The following is a 19,392-nucleotide window of genomic DNA, read 5'->3' as shown; positions in this document are numbered from 1 at the left end:
CCCAATGCTATGTCACAGGCCTATATCACTCATCTCACTTCATCTCAACTTGTAGGCCTTGTACCATCTCATGAGAAAGCTGAGTACAGTACATAAACTATTTGAGCGACAGAGACCATAGTCACATAACTTTCAATATATTATATGATTATAATTATGTATTTTATTATTAGTTATTCTTGTTAACCCTTTAATGTTCCTAATTTATAAATTAAAGCTTATCATAGATACATATGTATAGTTTAGAAAAAAATGGGCATATTTAGGATTTAGTACCGTCTTTAATTATTGGGGGTCAAGGAACATATTCCCTGAGAAGAAAGGGGTCTGCTCTGCACAAGTCACTTGAAGTTTTCAATTATCTGAAAGTCTGGTAGCTCCCTATAAACTCAAAGCAAAGTAAATATAAGAGAATTCAGATCTTCCCTGTACAAACTAATGGAAGTATTCAAAATTCATTAGAATTTCCAGAGCTTAAAATAGCCTGTAGAGAATATGGTACCCTTTGTGTTTGGGAAAAGAGGATTTAGGAGAATCACCATGGAACATGCACCCCATCCTTTTATAATAGCAGAGAAAAGGAGACAAATGTTCTGAGTTAGCAAAATTAGGCTGCTTTGTGTTTTCTTCCTGATCACTCAGAGGGCAGGACTTAGGATTCCACCCATTCTAAGGCAAAACAAGCTACAGGGAAATGAGTTCCTATTGCTTCAGAAAGAACACTCAAAACTAATTCCTCAGGAGAATAATGACTGCATTTCTTAAGATGATGTATTTAAAAAAAAAAAAAAAAAAACCCGTGTCTGGGTATATCTTAACAAAACAAACAAACCTACAGCATAGACATGTCCTATGAAAATAAATGTCTCTGCTCACCTGGAATTTTTAAACATTCAAAGTAAATGATAAACTTTTATCCTCAAGTAACACAGGGTACTAATTCAATCTCTGTACCCACTCAAAAGCCTAATGGGAGCTTTCGCAGAAGACCTTCATCCCTCCAAACAGATACCTGGAGTTCTCGTTTTCTATGCCTCAGTCCTTAGGACTAAACAACTTGAGACTTCTTGGAATACTTTTCCTCTCAAAATTGAGAATCACTGTTCTTTTTGGTGAGAGAAAAGCTCACTTTTAATCTCCATTGGTGCTATTTTTACCAACATGTAAAGAACTATAGCCTCTTTTTTCTCCTGGTAACTTCACTGATCATACACAGGTTAGGAACAGGAGAAAACATGGTACCAGCTGTCAGAAGACTTGAGTTTGGATATTGGTTCTCCCCTCAACTAGTTCCATGATCCTGAGAAAATCATCTCATTTGCGAAAGAAGATCAGCAATAGCTACTTCTTCAAATTGTTGGGAAGCATAAATTAAAGTATATAAAAGTACTTTATGCAAAATATTTTTTAAAAAGATATCTATAGAGTTAGAAGCATAATATTCCTATTACAAAATGTCAGTAAGCAACTTTGAAAATAATAAAAAGCAATGTGGGAGAAAGTGGTTTTAAACAATAAAATATATAATTTTTTAAACAATAAAGTGTGTGTGTGTGTGTGCGTGTGTGTGTGTGGGTATGTGTGTGTGTGATGCTACTATGGAATTATTTGGAGCAGAGATGAACTCAGAAATTATTTTAATCCTCTCATTTTATAAGAACAGCACATATATGACAGACATTCTAAGGTACAGAGAAGCCAAGTACTTTCTCTAAGGCCACACAGTTATTATTTTCAGTGCTAAGACTAGAAACTGGGTTTGGATTAATACAGACAGATTTTCTTTCGACCACTGTATATTAGAAGTAAAAGGAATGCTAACCTGAGAATGTAGCCTTGGTTTCTAAAAATATCAATTTTTCAAATCATTAAAAGAAAAATGCCAATGTACTTCAAAGAAAGAATGTATACAAAATATACTTTCTTCATAAGGACATATGAAACTGCACATGTGCAGATGGTAAGCCACTATGCACATCTATTATTCGTTTAGGACATAAAAGGAAAGCTATAAAAGTTGACCATAGTTCTTCTGGCAAACAGCAGGATTTACTACAGACTCTATAATTGGATTCAAGCATGAGAGGTCCTCAGAATCAAAGATGAGCCAGTAGGATACAGTTTAAATAGAGCCCACTCCAACCACAACCCCAGAGGGCCCAAAGCAATTTGTGGTGTTATGGCCTCATGCCACTACTTCAAGTCAATTTCCCACAACTTGACATTTCAGTTTCCTGACCACTATCCAAAACAAGGGTGATTTTGTGCATTCAACTTCCCTTGCTTCATCATTGCTAGGTTTTTGGAAAGAGAGAAAAAGAGGCTAGTAAAAATTAGTGGGGATTTCAAGCTGGTGATTTTGTGTATTGTTAAAGTACTGATGATGAGAAGTGTTAAACAAACAAGTTCTATCTTGGCTCCAGTGACTTTGGGACTGTCTGGCTTAGTTTAGTCAGATTAGGATGGAGCACGTCTCAGGTACAGACTCCAGGGCTAACTCCTCAGTCTTATCAAGCATACACACACACACACACACACACACACACACACACACACACACAAACACGTGCATGTGCATGTATGTATGTATAGAAAGTGTGTGTGTGTATGTGTGTGGAGAGAGACAGCCAGACAGAGAGAGACAGAAACCATTTTAGTTTTAGTTTGTGGGATTAAATCTAGAAATGCTAGATCAAGATGCAGGGGGAGCTATAATACATAGTTCTTATATAAAAAAGGGCAAGCACTTCCTACTTAAAGGAGTTAATCCCTTTATTATACTCATTTATAATTACTACTAATAGTAAGAAAAACTAATATTCATTAAGTTTTTACAATATGCAGACATTCTCCTAAGAGCTTTACAGGCATTGACTCACTCCTCATACACTCTCACAAAACAGAACTATCATGTTCTCCATTTTTGAAATGAGGAAACTGAGGCATCGGAAGCTGAAGTTACTTGCCCAATGTTATGGAGCTAGTAAGTGGTGGAACTGGAATTGAATGCAGGTACCTGGAGCCAAACGAGTGATGGAAAGGTACCATCTCTATAAATCTCCCCAAATGTTCTTTTTCTTACCCCAAAACAACTCAATTCTAATTGCTCAGGTTGCAGTTGCATGAAATTATATCCCGGTCCATGGATTCTAAAGAAAAACATTCCTAAGAAACCAAATCAAATCAAGAATAAAATAAAATGCATTTATTGTAATTTGAAAATGTAAAAGTTAAACAGATTAAACAGCTTATTTGCCTCATTTGTAACAGATGTAGCAGATCATAAGCAATTAGAGCAAGCCATCTATCTCGCTGCTGTAAATTTTAAAACAAACAAAAGTGATTGAGGGAAACAAAGGCTTTAGATGAAATGGCTTCATTAAAGTATAAATACTCATCTTACCTCACATACAATGAAATGGGTACAACTGTATTGAGAATAATAATGTATGACCAGAAGGTTAAGAATCCTGAGAACACAGAGTTCTTCTCTCCTTCATTCCAAAATAGGAAAGTTCTGAATTGGCCCCCAACTTGATTCTCCCAGATAGAATTTCCTATTGCAAGAATAATTCCCAAGCATACCAGAAACCCAAAAATCTGAAATAAGAATAGAAGTCTGGTTAAGGTTAATTTGAACCCAAAACTAGTCATATCATCATAATCTAATTACATTCCTAACTCTAAGAAATTATCCTTTGAAAAATCAAATTATTCTTACTCCCCTCCTAATCATATGAATAAAATTTAACATTTTTATGTCAGGAATGCGACTAAATCATTGCATACATTTTTTCACTTCATACTCCCAGATCCTCTGAGGTAGAAACCATCATTATTCACACTTTTACAGATTGAAAACAGACAAAATAAAACATAAGCACAGAAAGACTACAAACTTGCACCCAGTCCCATAGCTAACTTCACACCCTCAATCTGTGATACATACACATATCTGCATGGGTTATAAAGGAGAACACATGCCCTGATTTGACCTGGATTGTCCCAGTTTACATCTACCGTCCAGGTGTAGAATTACTCATGTTCCCTTTGGCCTTCAAAGTATCCTACTTGGATGACAAATTACATGGTCTCCCAAAGCAGAAAAGCAAAAGGAAAAAAAAAAATCAGTGATTAAAAGACTGTCTCAGATGCTCATCAAGTCTCCTACTTCAGGTCTGGCTACACAATCCTTTTAGTTCAACAAGAAATTGAATTAATTGAAATACTTCATGACATGCACCCTTTCCTTCTGAGATTAACCAAAACTAGGAAGCAACCTGAAATGTTTTAGCAGACTCTTATACGGGTATTAGTATCAAAAGTGGAAAAATAAGGTCAATCTGTTGTGAGGCCAAAATTTCAACCATGGAAAGGAAGGACATGAGCTCAGTGAACGTGGTAAAACCTGAGTAGAAAAAGGTGTTTGGAGGACTTCGTTCTGCTAAGTGTCACTCTGTGTTGGAACTGAGACCAGGCATTGTTGAGGGCAGGGTGGGGCTGGAGGCTAGGAATGAATTCCTTTCTATTTCCTCTTTCCTCCAAGAAAAAAAACCATAAATTCTAGATCAGTTTTCTTCTTTCTCTCATGAACAAAATAAGGGCCTACGAAGAAAAGTTGGGGAAAACCTTAAAGTATATTAGAAAACCATGTACTAGTGTGGAATTGTGAATCCCCCATATCCTACAACCTGGTACCGGTATCACAGTATCCTCTTTTAATGGTTGAAAATAATTTCAAAAACTTCAAGGGAAAAAAATTCACAGCAAAGAGAGAACTATGACCAACTTTAGGTGTCTCTGTGACTTGGGCCTCAGACTTCATAAGACCCAGTTGCATAATTTTTTGGGCCCAGGGCCAAATGAAAATGCAGGTCCCTTGTTTAAAAAATTATTAAGAATTTCTAGCCAGGAACTGTGGTGCAAGCCTGTTATCCCAGCGGCTCAGGAGGCTGAGGCAGGACGATCAACAATTCAAAGCCAGCCTCAGCAAAAGCGAGGTGCTAAGCAACTCAGTGAGACCCTGTCTCTAAATAAAATGATCGAGAGCCCCTAGTTCAATCCCCACTATGCCTGCAACCCCACTGTCAAAAAAAAGAATTTCTAAATAATAAGAGTAGATCAGTAAAACACACATAAGGCCTTAGTTAGGGCTCTTTGTAGCTTCATGTCACACACATGTGAAGCTATCCCTGTCCATAACTATGCAGAGAGGGTTTAACTTAAGCAAAGATAAGACAATTTAAGCACCAAAAGTACAGCAAACTACCTTTAAATTGTGTCGTTTTTCTTTATTTTAGTGGTTGCACATGATAGAGGAATCCATTTTAATAAAATTATACAAGCATAGGATACATCTTATTCTAATTAGGACCCTGTACCTGTGGGTGGGCACTTTCATAATTTCATATGTGTACATAGGAAAATTATGTTAGACTCATTCTACTGTCTTTCCTACTCCTATCCCCACTCTTTCTTTTGTTCCTCTTTGTCTAATCTACTGAGCTTCTCTCCAACCCGCCTTTATTGTGGTTAAACTTCCACATCAGAGAAAACATTTGGCCTTTGTTTCTTTGGGATTGGTTTATTTCACTTAGCAGGATACTCTCCATTTCCATCCATTTACCAGCAAATGCCATAATTTCATTCTTCTTTATGGCTGAGTAATATTCCATTATGTAAATATACCATAATTTCTTTATCCATTCATCTGTTGATGGCCACCTAGGTTGGTTCCATAGCTTAGCTATTGTGAATTGTGCAGCTGTAAACATTGATGTGGCTGTGTCACTATAGTATGCTGATTTTAAATCCTTTGGATATAACCAAGGAGTGGGATAGCTGGGCTTTGTTTTTCAACACAAATCCTTGGAATATGGAGAATTCCAAGATTGTAAAGGCCACTAACCTACCTTTTCTGATAAATTTCACCATTCATTGAGAATTTATTATAATCTAGAAAATTGAAGGCAGTATAACTGAGCTTCAAATCAGTGTCCAAATACAACTCCAAGGAAAAGAAAGGCTTCTGAAAGAACTTCCCCAAAATATAAGAAATATATTAAGGTAACAAGGACGGGTGATATTTCCTAATTTTGATATACTTACCCACAGTACTAGAGTATTCATCAATCTATCAATGCTTGTCCTTTTAAACTTTGTTTTACCACTGTTCTGCATTAGTTTAGTGTCAGGACCTGCAAATAAAAGAAGAAACGACTTTGAAACAATTAGACTATGTAGTAGTAGCAGTGATTCTTATTCATATCAATATTTCTAAAAGGGAAAAACTTATTTTTCAAAATAATTTAACTTTTATTAAGAACAAGGGCCATTAATTTGTATATGATTCTTAACTAGTTTCTTAACTGCTTCCTGAAAACTACAAGAGAATAAATCTCTGTAGAGTAAATTCAGAGAGATTCTGTTGCTATATAAAACTTAAGAAATGTTTTTTTTTTTTAAATTGTGAGTGAATGTGCTTGTAGCTTGAAGTAGTTAAGACAGCAAAATCAAAAGGAATCATGTGGAAATATGGAAAAGAACTATAGTAACAAAAACAATTTAGAATACTATGGTTAAAAATTAAAAGATAAGAAATCAAATTCCTGATGTGTTTCCCAAAAAGGTTTGAGGTACCCCTCAAGGAGAAACCTGAAAAATTACAAAACATACAACAGCAAGCAAATTAAACCTTTATTGTGATTGACAAAAACTGTTTATATAATGTGTGCTTTTTATAAGACAAGAAATGACTGTTGTATTTTCTCAATATTTGATGATATATTCAATGTGATATATTTCCTAAGAACCTTTTTTAAGGAACTCTGAGGCTAACTTTAACTGCTTTAGAGGTGGGTTAGTAGATGATTAACAAATAATATGTTGCTAAGGAAATCCCTTATTAACAGAAAATGCTCAATAGAAACAATTATTTCAATTACAACTGACTTCTATAGTGTTCTTATTCCACATTGTCTTCCCATTATTATTGACCCATGCAGTCATTTAATACAGGAGGAAGGGGAAAATGAAAGAAAACAGTGGGAGCACACATGAAATTACACACCATTCTAGAAGCCATGAAAGGGTGGGAACATCCTTTTAAAATTTCCCTTTCCTCAAAAAACAAACAGAAGCAAAGATTGGGGTCTCAGAACAATTCATTGTCTTGTGTTGGAAAATGCACCCCAGGGTCCTATTCCCGGCCACTGATGTGTAGAAGAGACCACCCACATTTTCTCAGAATTGTTTATTAAAGTCATATGAACATGGAAGATGAGAAATATTTCTTTTGTAGTAAAGATCACAAAGACCAAATAAAGTTTGTGATTGCTAAAAGCAAATATTGACAGACCAGTTGATGCTAAAAATTTATGTTTCTTAGACACACAAAAATTTACAGAATAATAGTCTATAGGTTGTTAAGTACTTACTGAAATATATCCACAGATGTATACACACACAACTATTCTTCATAATCAAAGACCTTGCTTGAAAGAGTTTTCTATACTGGCTGCTCCTGTTTCTTAATCCTCCACTCATTATTCAGTCTAGTTTGGGAGCCATCCACTACACCAAAACACCTGGTGGTTATCACCAATAACCTCCATAGGTTGTGATGACTGTTCTGATACTGATATCATGGTTCCGATATTGTTGACTACCTCGCCTTGTAAAACACACTCTTTCCTCAGCTTCTGTGTTTCAGTGTTCTCCTGCTCTTATTCCTACTTCCTTGATGACCCTTCCTGTCTTCCATGAGGCTTACCCCTCTCTACCTAATTGTTAAACACTGAGATTCCTTAAGACTCAGGCATAAGTCACCTCTTTTTACTCAATCCACCTTACCTGGGCAATTTTACCTATGACCATAATCGGTCTTCAGACCAAATGTATTTATCTCTAGCTCATACTGCTCTTTGAACTGGAAGCCCAAATATTTAAGTCCATATATTTTATTGCCCTCATGACATCTCCACCTGGATCGTCCTAAGGCCCCTCCCATGGCCCTTGTCAGCCTACCCTGGAATCTTCAGGGTTCCTTACCTCAGTGAATGACACTATCCATCCAATTGTGAAGGTTAAGAGATACCTAAGTGTCAGAATTGATTACTTTCTCATCCTCACTTTTAAGCCTGTTCATCAAAGCCTGTCAATTCAACTTTCTAAAAAACTTCTGATTTCTCTATTGCCATAATCCCCATTCTAATCCAAAAATACCATCATCTCTCAACTTTTAAAATCCTAGTAACTTTATGTCCCTGCATCCACTCTGCCCTGAACTTTATCCAACATTTTTCCTTCTTTTCACACCCCAAACGTGCACTCTTTCCAGAACCTACTGAATATTGACAGATATTTCACACATGGTGAATCTTTCAAATTTAACACAAACACACCCCACCTGTTAAAAACTTGCAATGGCTTCCTCAAGCTTTTGGGATAAAGTCCAAAATTCTGGATACTAACCACAAGGTCCGACGTGGTCCAGACCTTGTCCAGTCACATGTCTATCTCTATTCTCTGTGCTGTGTCCCACGGGCATAAGTTTTTTTAACCTCACTGCCACAGAGCTTTAGTCTACAAACTGCCTTCTTACTAAGCTAGTTCTTTCCCTTTCCTACATTCTTTGCCTCTTTTGTTTTTCTAACTCCTTCTCATCCTTCAAATTGCAGCTCACATTTTGTTAGGAAAACCTTCCCTAGAGTTCAGTTCAAATCAGTTTCTTTCATTATACACTCTTGTGAGACCATGTTCGTTTTTCTTTGGAACACCCATCTCAGTCTGAGGTTATACATTCATTACTGTAAATATTTGAGACTAATGTCTTTCTCTCTCTCACGAGACTGAGAAGCACCTAAATGAAGGGACTGCATGTTTCACTCACATTTTTAATCCCCCTTGAGCAAGCAGCATAATGCCTTGTGTACAGTAGGCACTCAATAAGCAAATTTTAGTGAATTAATTAATGGAATACCTGCTGTGTTTTAGGCAATGTGCTCATGTGCTTTCAATTGATTATTTCAACTGATACTTACAACAAGCCAACAAAAGAGGTTATCCTTCCTTCCTTAGTAACGAAACTGAAGTTTAAAGAATTTAACTTGCCTGGACATCTCATCTAATAAATGCCAGAACCAGAATTTAAACCTCCATATATCTAACTCCAAAGTTATTGTTCTTAACTACTATTTGTGAAACTATATGAAATAGTCAACAAATGCACATTTAACACTACCTCATTCGGGACCCTAACAGGAAATAGATACCATATTGAACAAGGATAATTAGAGTTTATTTATAAAGGAACTCTTTATGAAAGTTGGGGTGGGTATAGAGGAAGCAAAAGTTTAGTGCAGTAACCAAGGTTTCGTAGCAATCCAACTCTTTCTTCACCTCAACCAGGGGATGTGGAGAGTAGTGTTATTAGACCCTAGGATGAGAGATATATGGGGTTCACAGCCTTTAAAGCATGAGTAACCTAATAGTGAGGGACCAGTCTGAAGTGACACCACAGGGATGTATCCTGAAGGAATAAATACCTTGGCCTTAATCATCTTTCTCCCTTTGATTTCTTTTCTAAGACAGAGTCCAACAAGAAGCAAAAATTTAAGGAAAACTATTAGAGCCAATCAAACAGGTCAGCCTCCAAGGCAGAGAGAAGTTTGGAAAAGGGTCAGAGAAGACCTGGAAGGGCAAATGAAAGAGACCCAGCACTAAAAACTTACCTGCACCAAGATGGTGTGTGGATCCCATATACTCCCTAAATGAATTAGACTCCTGCTATCAGAAATAACACCTACTCCTCTCTTGAGCAGAAAGAAAAAGTCATTACCAGGGAAGTATGGCCCAGCTGTTAGTATATATTAGACCTTCATCAATTACAGACTTGCAAAGTAAACCATGTCTGTCAGCTATATTCCCTGCACAATTCTTAATGGTAGATATAATTAGCGTAATAGTGCAAAAAGAAAAGTTAACAATTCATTTAGGACTCACTTAAAACGAGTTCCTCAACCAACTGTCTCAAGACTTAGGGAACCTGACTCCTGTTCAACTCTGACATGGATAAAACCAACCATTAATTCCTCAGTTTGCCATTATTCTAGTTCAAGTTTTATACTCTTTTGTGCACAGACTAAACTCAACGAACATATTCTCTGCTTTACAAATGTCCGCCTGATGGCTGTCTCCTGCAAGTGAACATTCAGGCTACATCACAAGAGAAGAGACAACTCCCTCTCTTCCCCACCAAGGTGCAGCGAGCAGTATGTTTTCCCAGCTCAGCCCATGGAGCGGGAAGTGTGCTCTGCACTGATGATGAAAGAAGGGAGAAGGGTGGAAGGAAGGAAAACAACATTTGTGAGGCATCCTCTTCCGTAGGCATCAGCTCGTGGAGACTTTGCAGTGTACTCTCTGATATACTCATTATTATCCCCATATTACAGAGGGGGAAACAAAGTTTAGGAAGTTTAAGTAACCAGATCTACCTGATCCCATTTCTGTGAACTTTCTGCTCTTCTCCCTTGGAGGACATCTATTCAACTTACCTCTCTACTTCCTTTCTTGTGAGAGCATTTTCCCATAGAGACAACCTTATAAAGAAGAACTTGACCTCTCAGTGGCTCACAACAGCTGTCCTAGCATAACATGGTGTAACCAAACTACAATCCTGAATTAGTTGTTCCAAACAAGATCATACAAATTCAAACAAACTTTTGGACTATATCCCATTCCTAGGGTGAGGCACCTCCATTTCTGTGGTGACAGGGAGCAAACCAGATGGGTATTTCCCACCAGAAGATCTTCAAGATGTCTCCCTATCATTAAGTAGGACAGTAAAAGGAAGTTTATGGATAAGCCTCATTCTTTTTCTGCAAGAAAATGCAAATAAGGAAATAAATAGTCAGAGGTTTATTTCAGTCTGACTAACAAATAAAAGCATCTGATGAAAGAATCATGAAGTCATATTCATCCCCAGATAAAAGCACTATACTGTCTCATTTCTAGGGATTTCCAAAGTTCTTACAATGCTAATATCCCAAGCAGGAAGAACCTTGCTAACACCCACAGCTGAGAGTATTTAGGAATAATTGGAAGGACTTTCCTAGCTTTGGAACACTTTTAAGTCTTTAATGAACATTTTGTTGTTGCTGAGGAAGGTTAAGAAAAACATTCCAATTTTGATTGCACATATAATCAGCAGACCCAAAACACATCTTAATTTGGTGCCACAATAAACAGGATTTATAAAATCAAGGGCTCGCAATTGAAGCCATGAGTACAATTTGAGTGCCTTTATGAAATGGTGCTACTGTGAGCTTCCTTAGCAGGAGACTGCCATCTTGAACCCATAGAGATTAAGTAGGGAAAGAAAAAATGACAGGCATGAAGAGCATCCCCCACACACACCAGCCCCACCCACCACGCACAGTCTTTCCAGACCCCACTGTCCTGTTTACAAACAGTGGAGAAACTACAGAGAATAAACAGAGGTGACTGCAGGATCTCCAAGAACACTTTCCCAAAAGAGCTGCTTGACTTTCACAAGCTACACCGAGAGGAGCAGAGTGAGGGGCTTTCTTTTTTATTCTTCTGTCAATTTAAAGGCAGAAGAATACATAAAATGACAGAACGACTGAGATGGGGCTAAAAAGAGAGAAGCTTGAACAATAGGTATCTAGCACCCACCATATAAGGAAGGCCCCAGCACCCTTGAAAATAAGCAGAAGATGTCAGTGGTTCCCACACCCTGGACCACCTGGACTATTTTTAAAGCTATGGTATTTTATCCTGGAGCCACAAACCTGAAGTCAACTGCAGAGCAGCCCTTTGCAAGGGTTAAAAGCACCATGTTGCTCAGAACTTGGAGAAGGGCACTGGTGTGTATTGCAGGAAGGAGTCACATAGATCTGGCCCGGACCATAAACTATACCTGCAAAAATCACCATTCCAAAACACCAACTGGTGTTCCTCAGGACACAGCCTCTCAGGATTATCTTCTGATTGTTGAGGGAGTGCTTGCTGTCCTTCCAAGAGAGGACTCCAGTAAATTTATCTAATTTGTTGTTAGGCGACTCACAGACAACAATCCCTGGGGGGAAAAAAATAAAGCAAAGCTCCTTATAAATACCTCAAACTCTCTTCAAAAGCCCATGATACTGTTTTGCCTCCCTACTTCTATGTACGGCATGTTTTTCCTTCCCTCTTTGCATGGTGCTAGATATACCTGATTGTGCTAAAAAAATAAGCGGGAAAATGCAAAGATGGAAATTTATCAAATATTTTCAAGTATAGCTTTCTCTAAAAATAAAAATCACTTATCTTTCCTTTTAGTTTGTAGCAAATGACTTTTGAAAATACAAAGCAGGGTTCTCCTTAAAGTTTTCTTTTGGTTTAATGTGAACAGGTTAAGATGGCATACTTCCTGTTTCTCAGCAAAAGTTCACCATCTTTCTAGTGTCCTAATCAAGATTTTGGGGGTCCTACTATATTCCACCCCAGAAAAACCTGGGCCTTGTTTGCCCCATGTGCTTGAGAATGTGTGTGATTCCTTTCAGCTCTTCTATGCTTCTTATCTTGATTAGATTCAGAGTTCTGGGGACTCAAAGGCACCATATAACTTGCCCAAACTGGCCAGAAGATGTTTCTAGTTGTTTTTTGGTTTTTTTATTTTTAATTCCAAGTCCATTCCAAACCAAGGGCATGCCCATTCCAAATCAATGAATCAATTTGTTCCATCGTTTCAAGAAGAAAATACACATTCTGGGTGGGGCACTTGATAGAAAAAGAAACCAGAAATCTTTTACGGACCCTGTCACAAGACATAACTATTAGATTAATATACATTTGCACTGCAAACAGGTGGGATTAAATTTTTAGAAGTAATGAAAACAGGGACATGAAAGAACAGAACAGAGAGAGAGAAGGAAAGGAGCAAGAGAAAGAAAGCGGGAAAGAATGAAAAAGGATTAGTGGATAGATCTAAGTGGGATTCAAGTCAGTGTCAGGGATAACATTAGTGCCTGTAAGTTTCTTGCTCTTCAAAACAATAAAAATATGTTTATTTAAGCAGAAGCAAAAAGGGCAGCTTGGAACATAAAAAGCAGCATTTGGAAAATAAAAGGGGAGCCTTATTGATTGAAGGTTAAAGAAGATCAGATGATATTAAGGAATTCTATATGATGCTGTTAGTCAGCTTTCCATTACTGTAAAAAAAAAAAAAAAAAAAAAAAAAAAAAAAAAAAAAAAAAAAACACCTGACATAAACAGACTTATAAAGATAAAAGGCTTATTTTGGATCACAGATCTGAAGGTTTCAGTTCATGACCAATTCACCCTGTTACTCTGGGCCTATGATGGGAGGTACATCATGGTGAGAGTACATGGAGGAGCAAAGTCATTCACCCCAGGGCCAGGATACAGAACAGGAAGAGGAAGAGACTAGAGTTCCACAGTTCCTTTCCAGGACACGTCTCCATCAACATAAAATCTCCCATTAGGCCCCGCCCTTTAAAATATCCACCACCTGCCAGTAGCACCAAGCTTTTTACACAGGCTTCTGGGGAACATTTAAGATCTAAACCATGGCAGTCTGACTCCATCTTCTTTCTGCACTGCCTTCTGACCGTAAAGAGCTTCTTGTGTGGCTTCCCTTCCTTCCTAGGAGTCTATGTTTTCCCTTTAGAACTCTTAGACACAGGTAATAGCAACTAGTTTTCACATAGTCTGACCACTCCTGACCAACCAGATTATTCACAATAACAGCCTTTGCATTAATAAAACAAAACACACAAAACTCTGAAAGGAATGAGGGATTCATGGTCTCAGGACTGCTTCTCCAACTTGCACTTACTTACCTTTCCCCTCTATAACAAAACTTTGGCCTAAAGACCTCCCACTTGGGCACTTTCTGGCAGCTTCTCAGACATCCACTGCTAACAGAGAAAGTGCTGGCAAGAGGTTTGCAATAAGACAAATAACCTGTACGAGGTCATTTTTTATTGATGGGAAGTGGCTGAATTGTGGTCAGCTCCCATTATAGCCCATTTATGTGTTAAAAAGTAAATTAAAACTGATTTAAACTACCTCAAATTATTTGGACAACGATATTGTAGAAGAGAGGAGACTTTTTCTAAATTCTCAGAATTCGTTATCTTTTTTCCTCTACCAATAATTTTCATTCCTGAATTATGAAGGACCTTGAATTGGGTGGGTATTACCCAGAAAACCTAAATAAAATAACAGGTTAACAGAAGCCATTAAAGTTTAATCCAGTTTCTTGATCCAAGACTCAATTTCTCAGGCTTCAAAATTGGCCACTAAAAAAAAAAAAAAAAAAAAAGTGCTTTGGGCAAAAACAACATGATACATGATTCCTGCCAATAGAAATATAAAAAACAGGTTCATTTGATCATTTTTATTGTCGTAAGCAAAGACTGACATAGAGGCAAATACAGCCTTGAACATGTTGGCTCACTACTCCCTGGCCCCAAGGCTCAGTCACTTCTGGCTTTACACCAAGGGTGTGGTTCTAGACAGGAACAGGCAGTAAGGCTAAGGGGCTCTGCATGGGTTCTTGGAGTCCAAACCCCAATTCAACCTTTCTCAGAGAGTGTGGTCCCAGTGATTTAAGCACTAAATATAGGGCTCAGTCAAAATAAAATGGTAGGAACAAAGCCAAAATGCATTTTTTTTATCATCACAAATGCTCATCTTCCCTTTTCTTAGCCCTGTTAGCATAAAACACAAACTTCCTAATTTATTTTATGCCTCTTTCCAAAAGAGGTTAACAGTTTCTTTTAGGGAGAACTATATTTGCCTCTATATCCCATAACCTACCATACTGTCTACATAATAGGAACTTAATAAATATTTGTTGGAAAGATAGTTGGAAAAAATTTTCAGAAAGTTTCAAGCAAGAGGTTGGGAGATGAGATAGGTATTAGAGAAAATTGAAGGTGAATGGGAAAAGTAGGTATATTTTCATAGTAAAGGGATTATCTATAGTGTGTAGAAATCTACAATAGGGGTTTTAGGTTGACCTAACTCTAATAGAAGCCATACAGATTTGAGACAACAAAAAAAAGTGAAAGCCTCAAAGCACATTAGAAGTAAGCAAAAAATGGATTCTAATCAAAGCATAAGAAGGACTAGGGAAAACTCTCTTAGGACCCTTCTCCCATTTTTTTTCTAATTGTATCAGAGAAGAGAAAATGGTCAGTTTGACAATTGATAGGAAACCATTTGGGTAAAATAGCATCATTCCTCACATAGTCATTCACTGAATACATGCTTAGAGTCCAAAGTCATCTTTAATGGGCAGTCATACAACCAGTGGAAAGGCATATCAAATATGAATTAAACGAATATAACGAAACTAGCTAGTCTCATTAGTTTGCCTCTCTGAAAAGATGTGAAAGCAGATAGCAATTCTTCTATTTCACAATCACACAGAAATGCCCCTACTTAACAAAATCTACAAGATTTCATTCAGGACCTTACTCAGTACATAAATTTATTTACCAGGCTACTGGTTAACTACCAACTTGATAAACTTCTCAAACTACTGTATTTACCTCAAAGAAGAAATCTGTAGTTTGTCATGAAAATGGAACTTGGTACCCAATATTCCATAGTTTTCCAGAGAAGCTCATTTCTTTCTAGATATTATTAGCAATATTCCTTCATTATCTGCACTGCAACTCTTCCATAAGACAAATTATACATTGAATAAGATATCATTATTGCCATTCAAGATTTTCTCAAATCAAGAGCTTCTTAACACTTGGGAGATTGCCTACTATAGTTGTCTTGAGGATTGTGATAAATGGGTTTTTTTCTTGGAAAGAAGAATGTCACTTTCCTATTTTCTAACTCCTTTATTCTTCAACCATCCAGCTTTTAGACACCCATCAATATCATCATAATGGCCATATCAGCAACAAAGAGAGAAGTTATTTTTCATCTTTACGTGGAACCTATGTCTCAAGCATCAGTCAGTGCTATCGGGCTGTGCTTCCATCCAGGTGAACAGAAAAGCTATCCAGTAAGTTAGAAAAAAAAAAAAAATCACAAGATGCTAACCAAGCCTTTTTTATTATTTATTTTAACCAAAAAGAGATGCTTATTTTTCTGTTTTAATTACACACATGCTATTCTTTAGAAAGGACCACAAAATACACAAAGATTCCTGACTAAAGAGTCAACCTTTCTCTGGTTCAGAATTCAGTATTAACAGTCATACAAAATATGTAAACTTGTCATGAGTTGCAAAAAACAGATCTCAGTCCAGCCAGTAACAAGATGCAAAAGATTCTTAAACACATTTGGACAATTTACATCCGGGGCTTTCCCCAAGGCATAAGAATGTCCAGTTTACGAATGTATAATTGACAAGTATTTCCAGTTACTTATTTGTAAGAGCTTTTCAAGCCCCATCGGCTATAACATGAAAACTCAAGACCTACTCAACTTATTTTTTTATATTTGTTATAATATTAGATCAAAAAATTACTATCTTTTCTTTAAAAAGTTCAACAGACTACATACTGATTTTTTTCAGATATTTGAAATGTATATAAATATTTATATGACAACTTTTTAAATCAGTGGATTTACCTACCAAAATCCAACTCTCTCTTGTGTGTACTAGTCTCTCTGTTTGGTCACCTCTTGTATACATTTTTGTTAGGGACCCTGACTTTCAAAATCACAGAGAACATTGCTACTTTCTTAAAAAATACGATCTCATCCTAGATCTTGATGTACTTGATCTCTGATGATTTAGCACCTTCAGGTTTAGAGTACCTATTTATTTCTTACCCTGAGCAGAAGCTAAACCGTTGTGCTTAATTGCTGCCTTTCTGATTGTAGTTTTGGTGCCCTTTGTAGAACAGGCTTTGCCAGTAATCTGGGGTTCATTTCTGTCCCTCTACCTAGTTGCCATATGACATAACTTAGTGGGATCTCAGATTCCTTATCTATAAATTGAGGCTAATAATACTGTCTTCCTTCAAGAGTTTGTAAGAATTTAATAAAATAACATGTAAAATTGCTTAACATGGTGCCTGGTATATATTGAGGCACCAATATATTGAGGTACTTGTCCTTGTATCACCATCATGTTTAGGGTCTAAGAATTTAGACCTTTGCCTTACCTTCTGTGGCTTGAGCTCTGTTCAGGTATATCTTCCCCTGGGCTACAAGTTTTGTGAAAACAAGGCCTGGGTCTGACTCCTAACCACTGCATCCATAGGAAATTCTCTGGCATTGTGTGAAATATACATTTGTTAAATGAATGAATGAATAAGTGAATGAGTGAATAAAAACAATAAGTTCAGGTCATACCTAAGGAGGTCACAAGTAAGAAGCTGTGCTTGGGTACAGGGGGAGAGTCAGAGAGACTTATAAGAGACATCCTGAATCCCAACTCATCTCAGTTTTGACTCTAGATACTTTGGAGTCTTCAGTGGGAACTTCTCTAGGCATAGGAGTGGGAAATTCAGGTCTACAGACTTGGAAGATGTACATTTATGATACAAGGACAGAAAACCGTAGTTTAGTGCTAGTCAAAAATATTTTGGCAAGTCTCAGAAGAAAAACCACAGACTAACTAGAAGCAAAAATAATGTCATACCCAAATTTGTTCAGAAGTCACAAGCTAAAGGATAAACTTAGCACAGTCATAACATGGGCAAGGGCATGCCTCCTACATCTGTCTCATCTAGTTTACCTTGCCCAAAGTCAAAGGCATACAATACTGACATCATACTTCTAATTTAAACTAAAGGAGGCAATATCTGCTCTTCATCCCCATGCCCTGGAAGTGTTTCTAGTCCCCAGAGCAAAATCTGAGATTTATTGATACTTCAATAAGACAAAGGGGAATAAAGAAGACTAAAAATAAGGGCAATGGAGAATATTGGCAAGTAAAAGGATCAACAGAACCTTGATAATACATGTAGAGATATTTTATAATTCTGCATACATTGTTTTACATTGTGTTCTTAGGACATTCTTAATAAGTAGACATTAATTTACATGGAGAAATTTATGAAAGCAGAAAAGATAACGGATATCAGGAGAAAAGACACTACAGGTGGGGAAAATAACATAAAAAGTGTACAAGGGAGCTGGGAAGAGGAAAGAGGAAAGACAGTGCAAAAGGGAAGCGAGGAAAGTGGAGAATGATGAAATGGGATAGTTAGAGAAACGTGTGGGAAGTGTAAGGTGTGGATGTAAGAGAGAGACAGAAGTTAAAACTTGTAAACCAGGACTTGGGAAAAAGTGGACAGAGGAAAAACTGAAGGTTACAGGAAAGCAAAAGCAACTGTGAGATGGACGTAGAGTTTGTTAACTGTCTTAGCTCTTTCAAAGGCTCTTCCATACCACATCTTGCATCACTCTCTTGCTCTTTAAATTTGACTGCTAACAGGGGAAATCTAATTTGTGTATTATATCTAATTTATTTCCCCTTAATCCATCCATTCATTCTTTAGATGCTTTCTTGGAACTAGGAAATCACAGTTTAATAAGGATAAACTTATAAAACAACATGTTGTCTTGAACTTTAAGGTACGTTAAAATGTAACTCGAGATTTAAGAATGAAAAAGTAAATTTAGCAGAAACCTGGTTCTTAGCCCAGAAATGTACCAGCCTCATGAACTTGACAATACATGTGCTCCGAAATGTGACCATAGTTTAAGTGTACATAAAAGAAAAGAGAGGTCTATGTTGCCATTATTTAAGAAAACAATTATACTTTGGTGATGTGGTGAGTGGCCAGTCCTGTGTTGAAGCAAATGAAGCAAATTTAGGTCACACCTCGTAAATAATAGTTATTACTGCACTTTAAAAGTAAATTTTATGAAGTAATTTTAAACATATACATATATATATGTTTATATATACATGAAAATCTGTTATGCTAACTTGCCTGACCCATCTATGATAAAGGAATTGTTTTTACTGAGGAATTATTTCCCTGCAGCAACCTGAGCAGCACCAACTTATATTGGTTTAAATTCGGGGCTATAGTGTTCGAGTTTGTTAAAGGGGTTCCAAAGTAAAGATATCACAAAACTGCCACCACCATCCCTCCAGAAGAAGGGGACCCAGCAACCCTTGTTTTTCTCCACAAAGTCCCACCAGGAGCCTTCGTCCTCACCCTGCAGTTTCATACTGTAGTCCCAACATCTTTTCCTTAGGCCTTTCCTCTCCCTTCCCATTGCTTTCTGGGGTCTGATGCTGATCCAGACCCTCATTACAACCATTTATTAATTCACTCATTCAACAAGGATTATTGAGTATCTACTTATGTATTAAGTATTGCTCTAGGAGCTTGACATATGTTAGCAAACTAAACAATGATCCCTGTGGAGCTTACA

General features: G+C 37.1%; 1 protein-coding gene across 9 annotated transcripts in view; it reads right to left on the bottom strand.

Moving 5' to 3' along the window:
• Window positions 1-19,392, bottom strand: part of Atp8b4 (ATPase phospholipid transporting 8B4 (putative)) — a 214,355-nt gene that overhangs the window by 87,462 nt on the left and 107,501 nt on the right. For 7 of the 9 annotated variants that reach the window (XM_047542231.1, XM_047542232.1, XM_047542233.1 and 4 more), the window contains 3 exons: window positions 11,939-12,097; window positions 6,109-6,197; window positions 3,404-3,600 (listed from right to left, as the gene is read on the bottom strand). In XM_047542231.1, the coding sequence (XP_047398187.1) occupies window positions 3,404-3,600; window positions 6,109-6,197; window positions 11,939-12,097 (445 nt within the window). The remainder of the gene's footprint in view (window positions 1-3,403; window positions 3,601-6,108; window positions 6,198-11,938; window positions 12,098-19,392) is intronic. The other 2 variants (XM_047542234.1, XM_047542240.1) reach the window with 1 other exon arrangement.

This window comes from Sciurus carolinensis, chromosome 2 (genome assembly GCF_902686445.1).
Source record: "Sciurus carolinensis chromosome 2, mSciCar1.2, whole genome shotgun sequence".
Taxonomy (NCBI): domain Eukaryota; kingdom Metazoa; phylum Chordata; class Mammalia; order Rodentia; family Sciuridae; genus Sciurus; species Sciurus carolinensis.
Note: the sequence above shows the minus strand (reverse complement) of the source record. Positions and strands in the feature narration are given on the sequence as shown.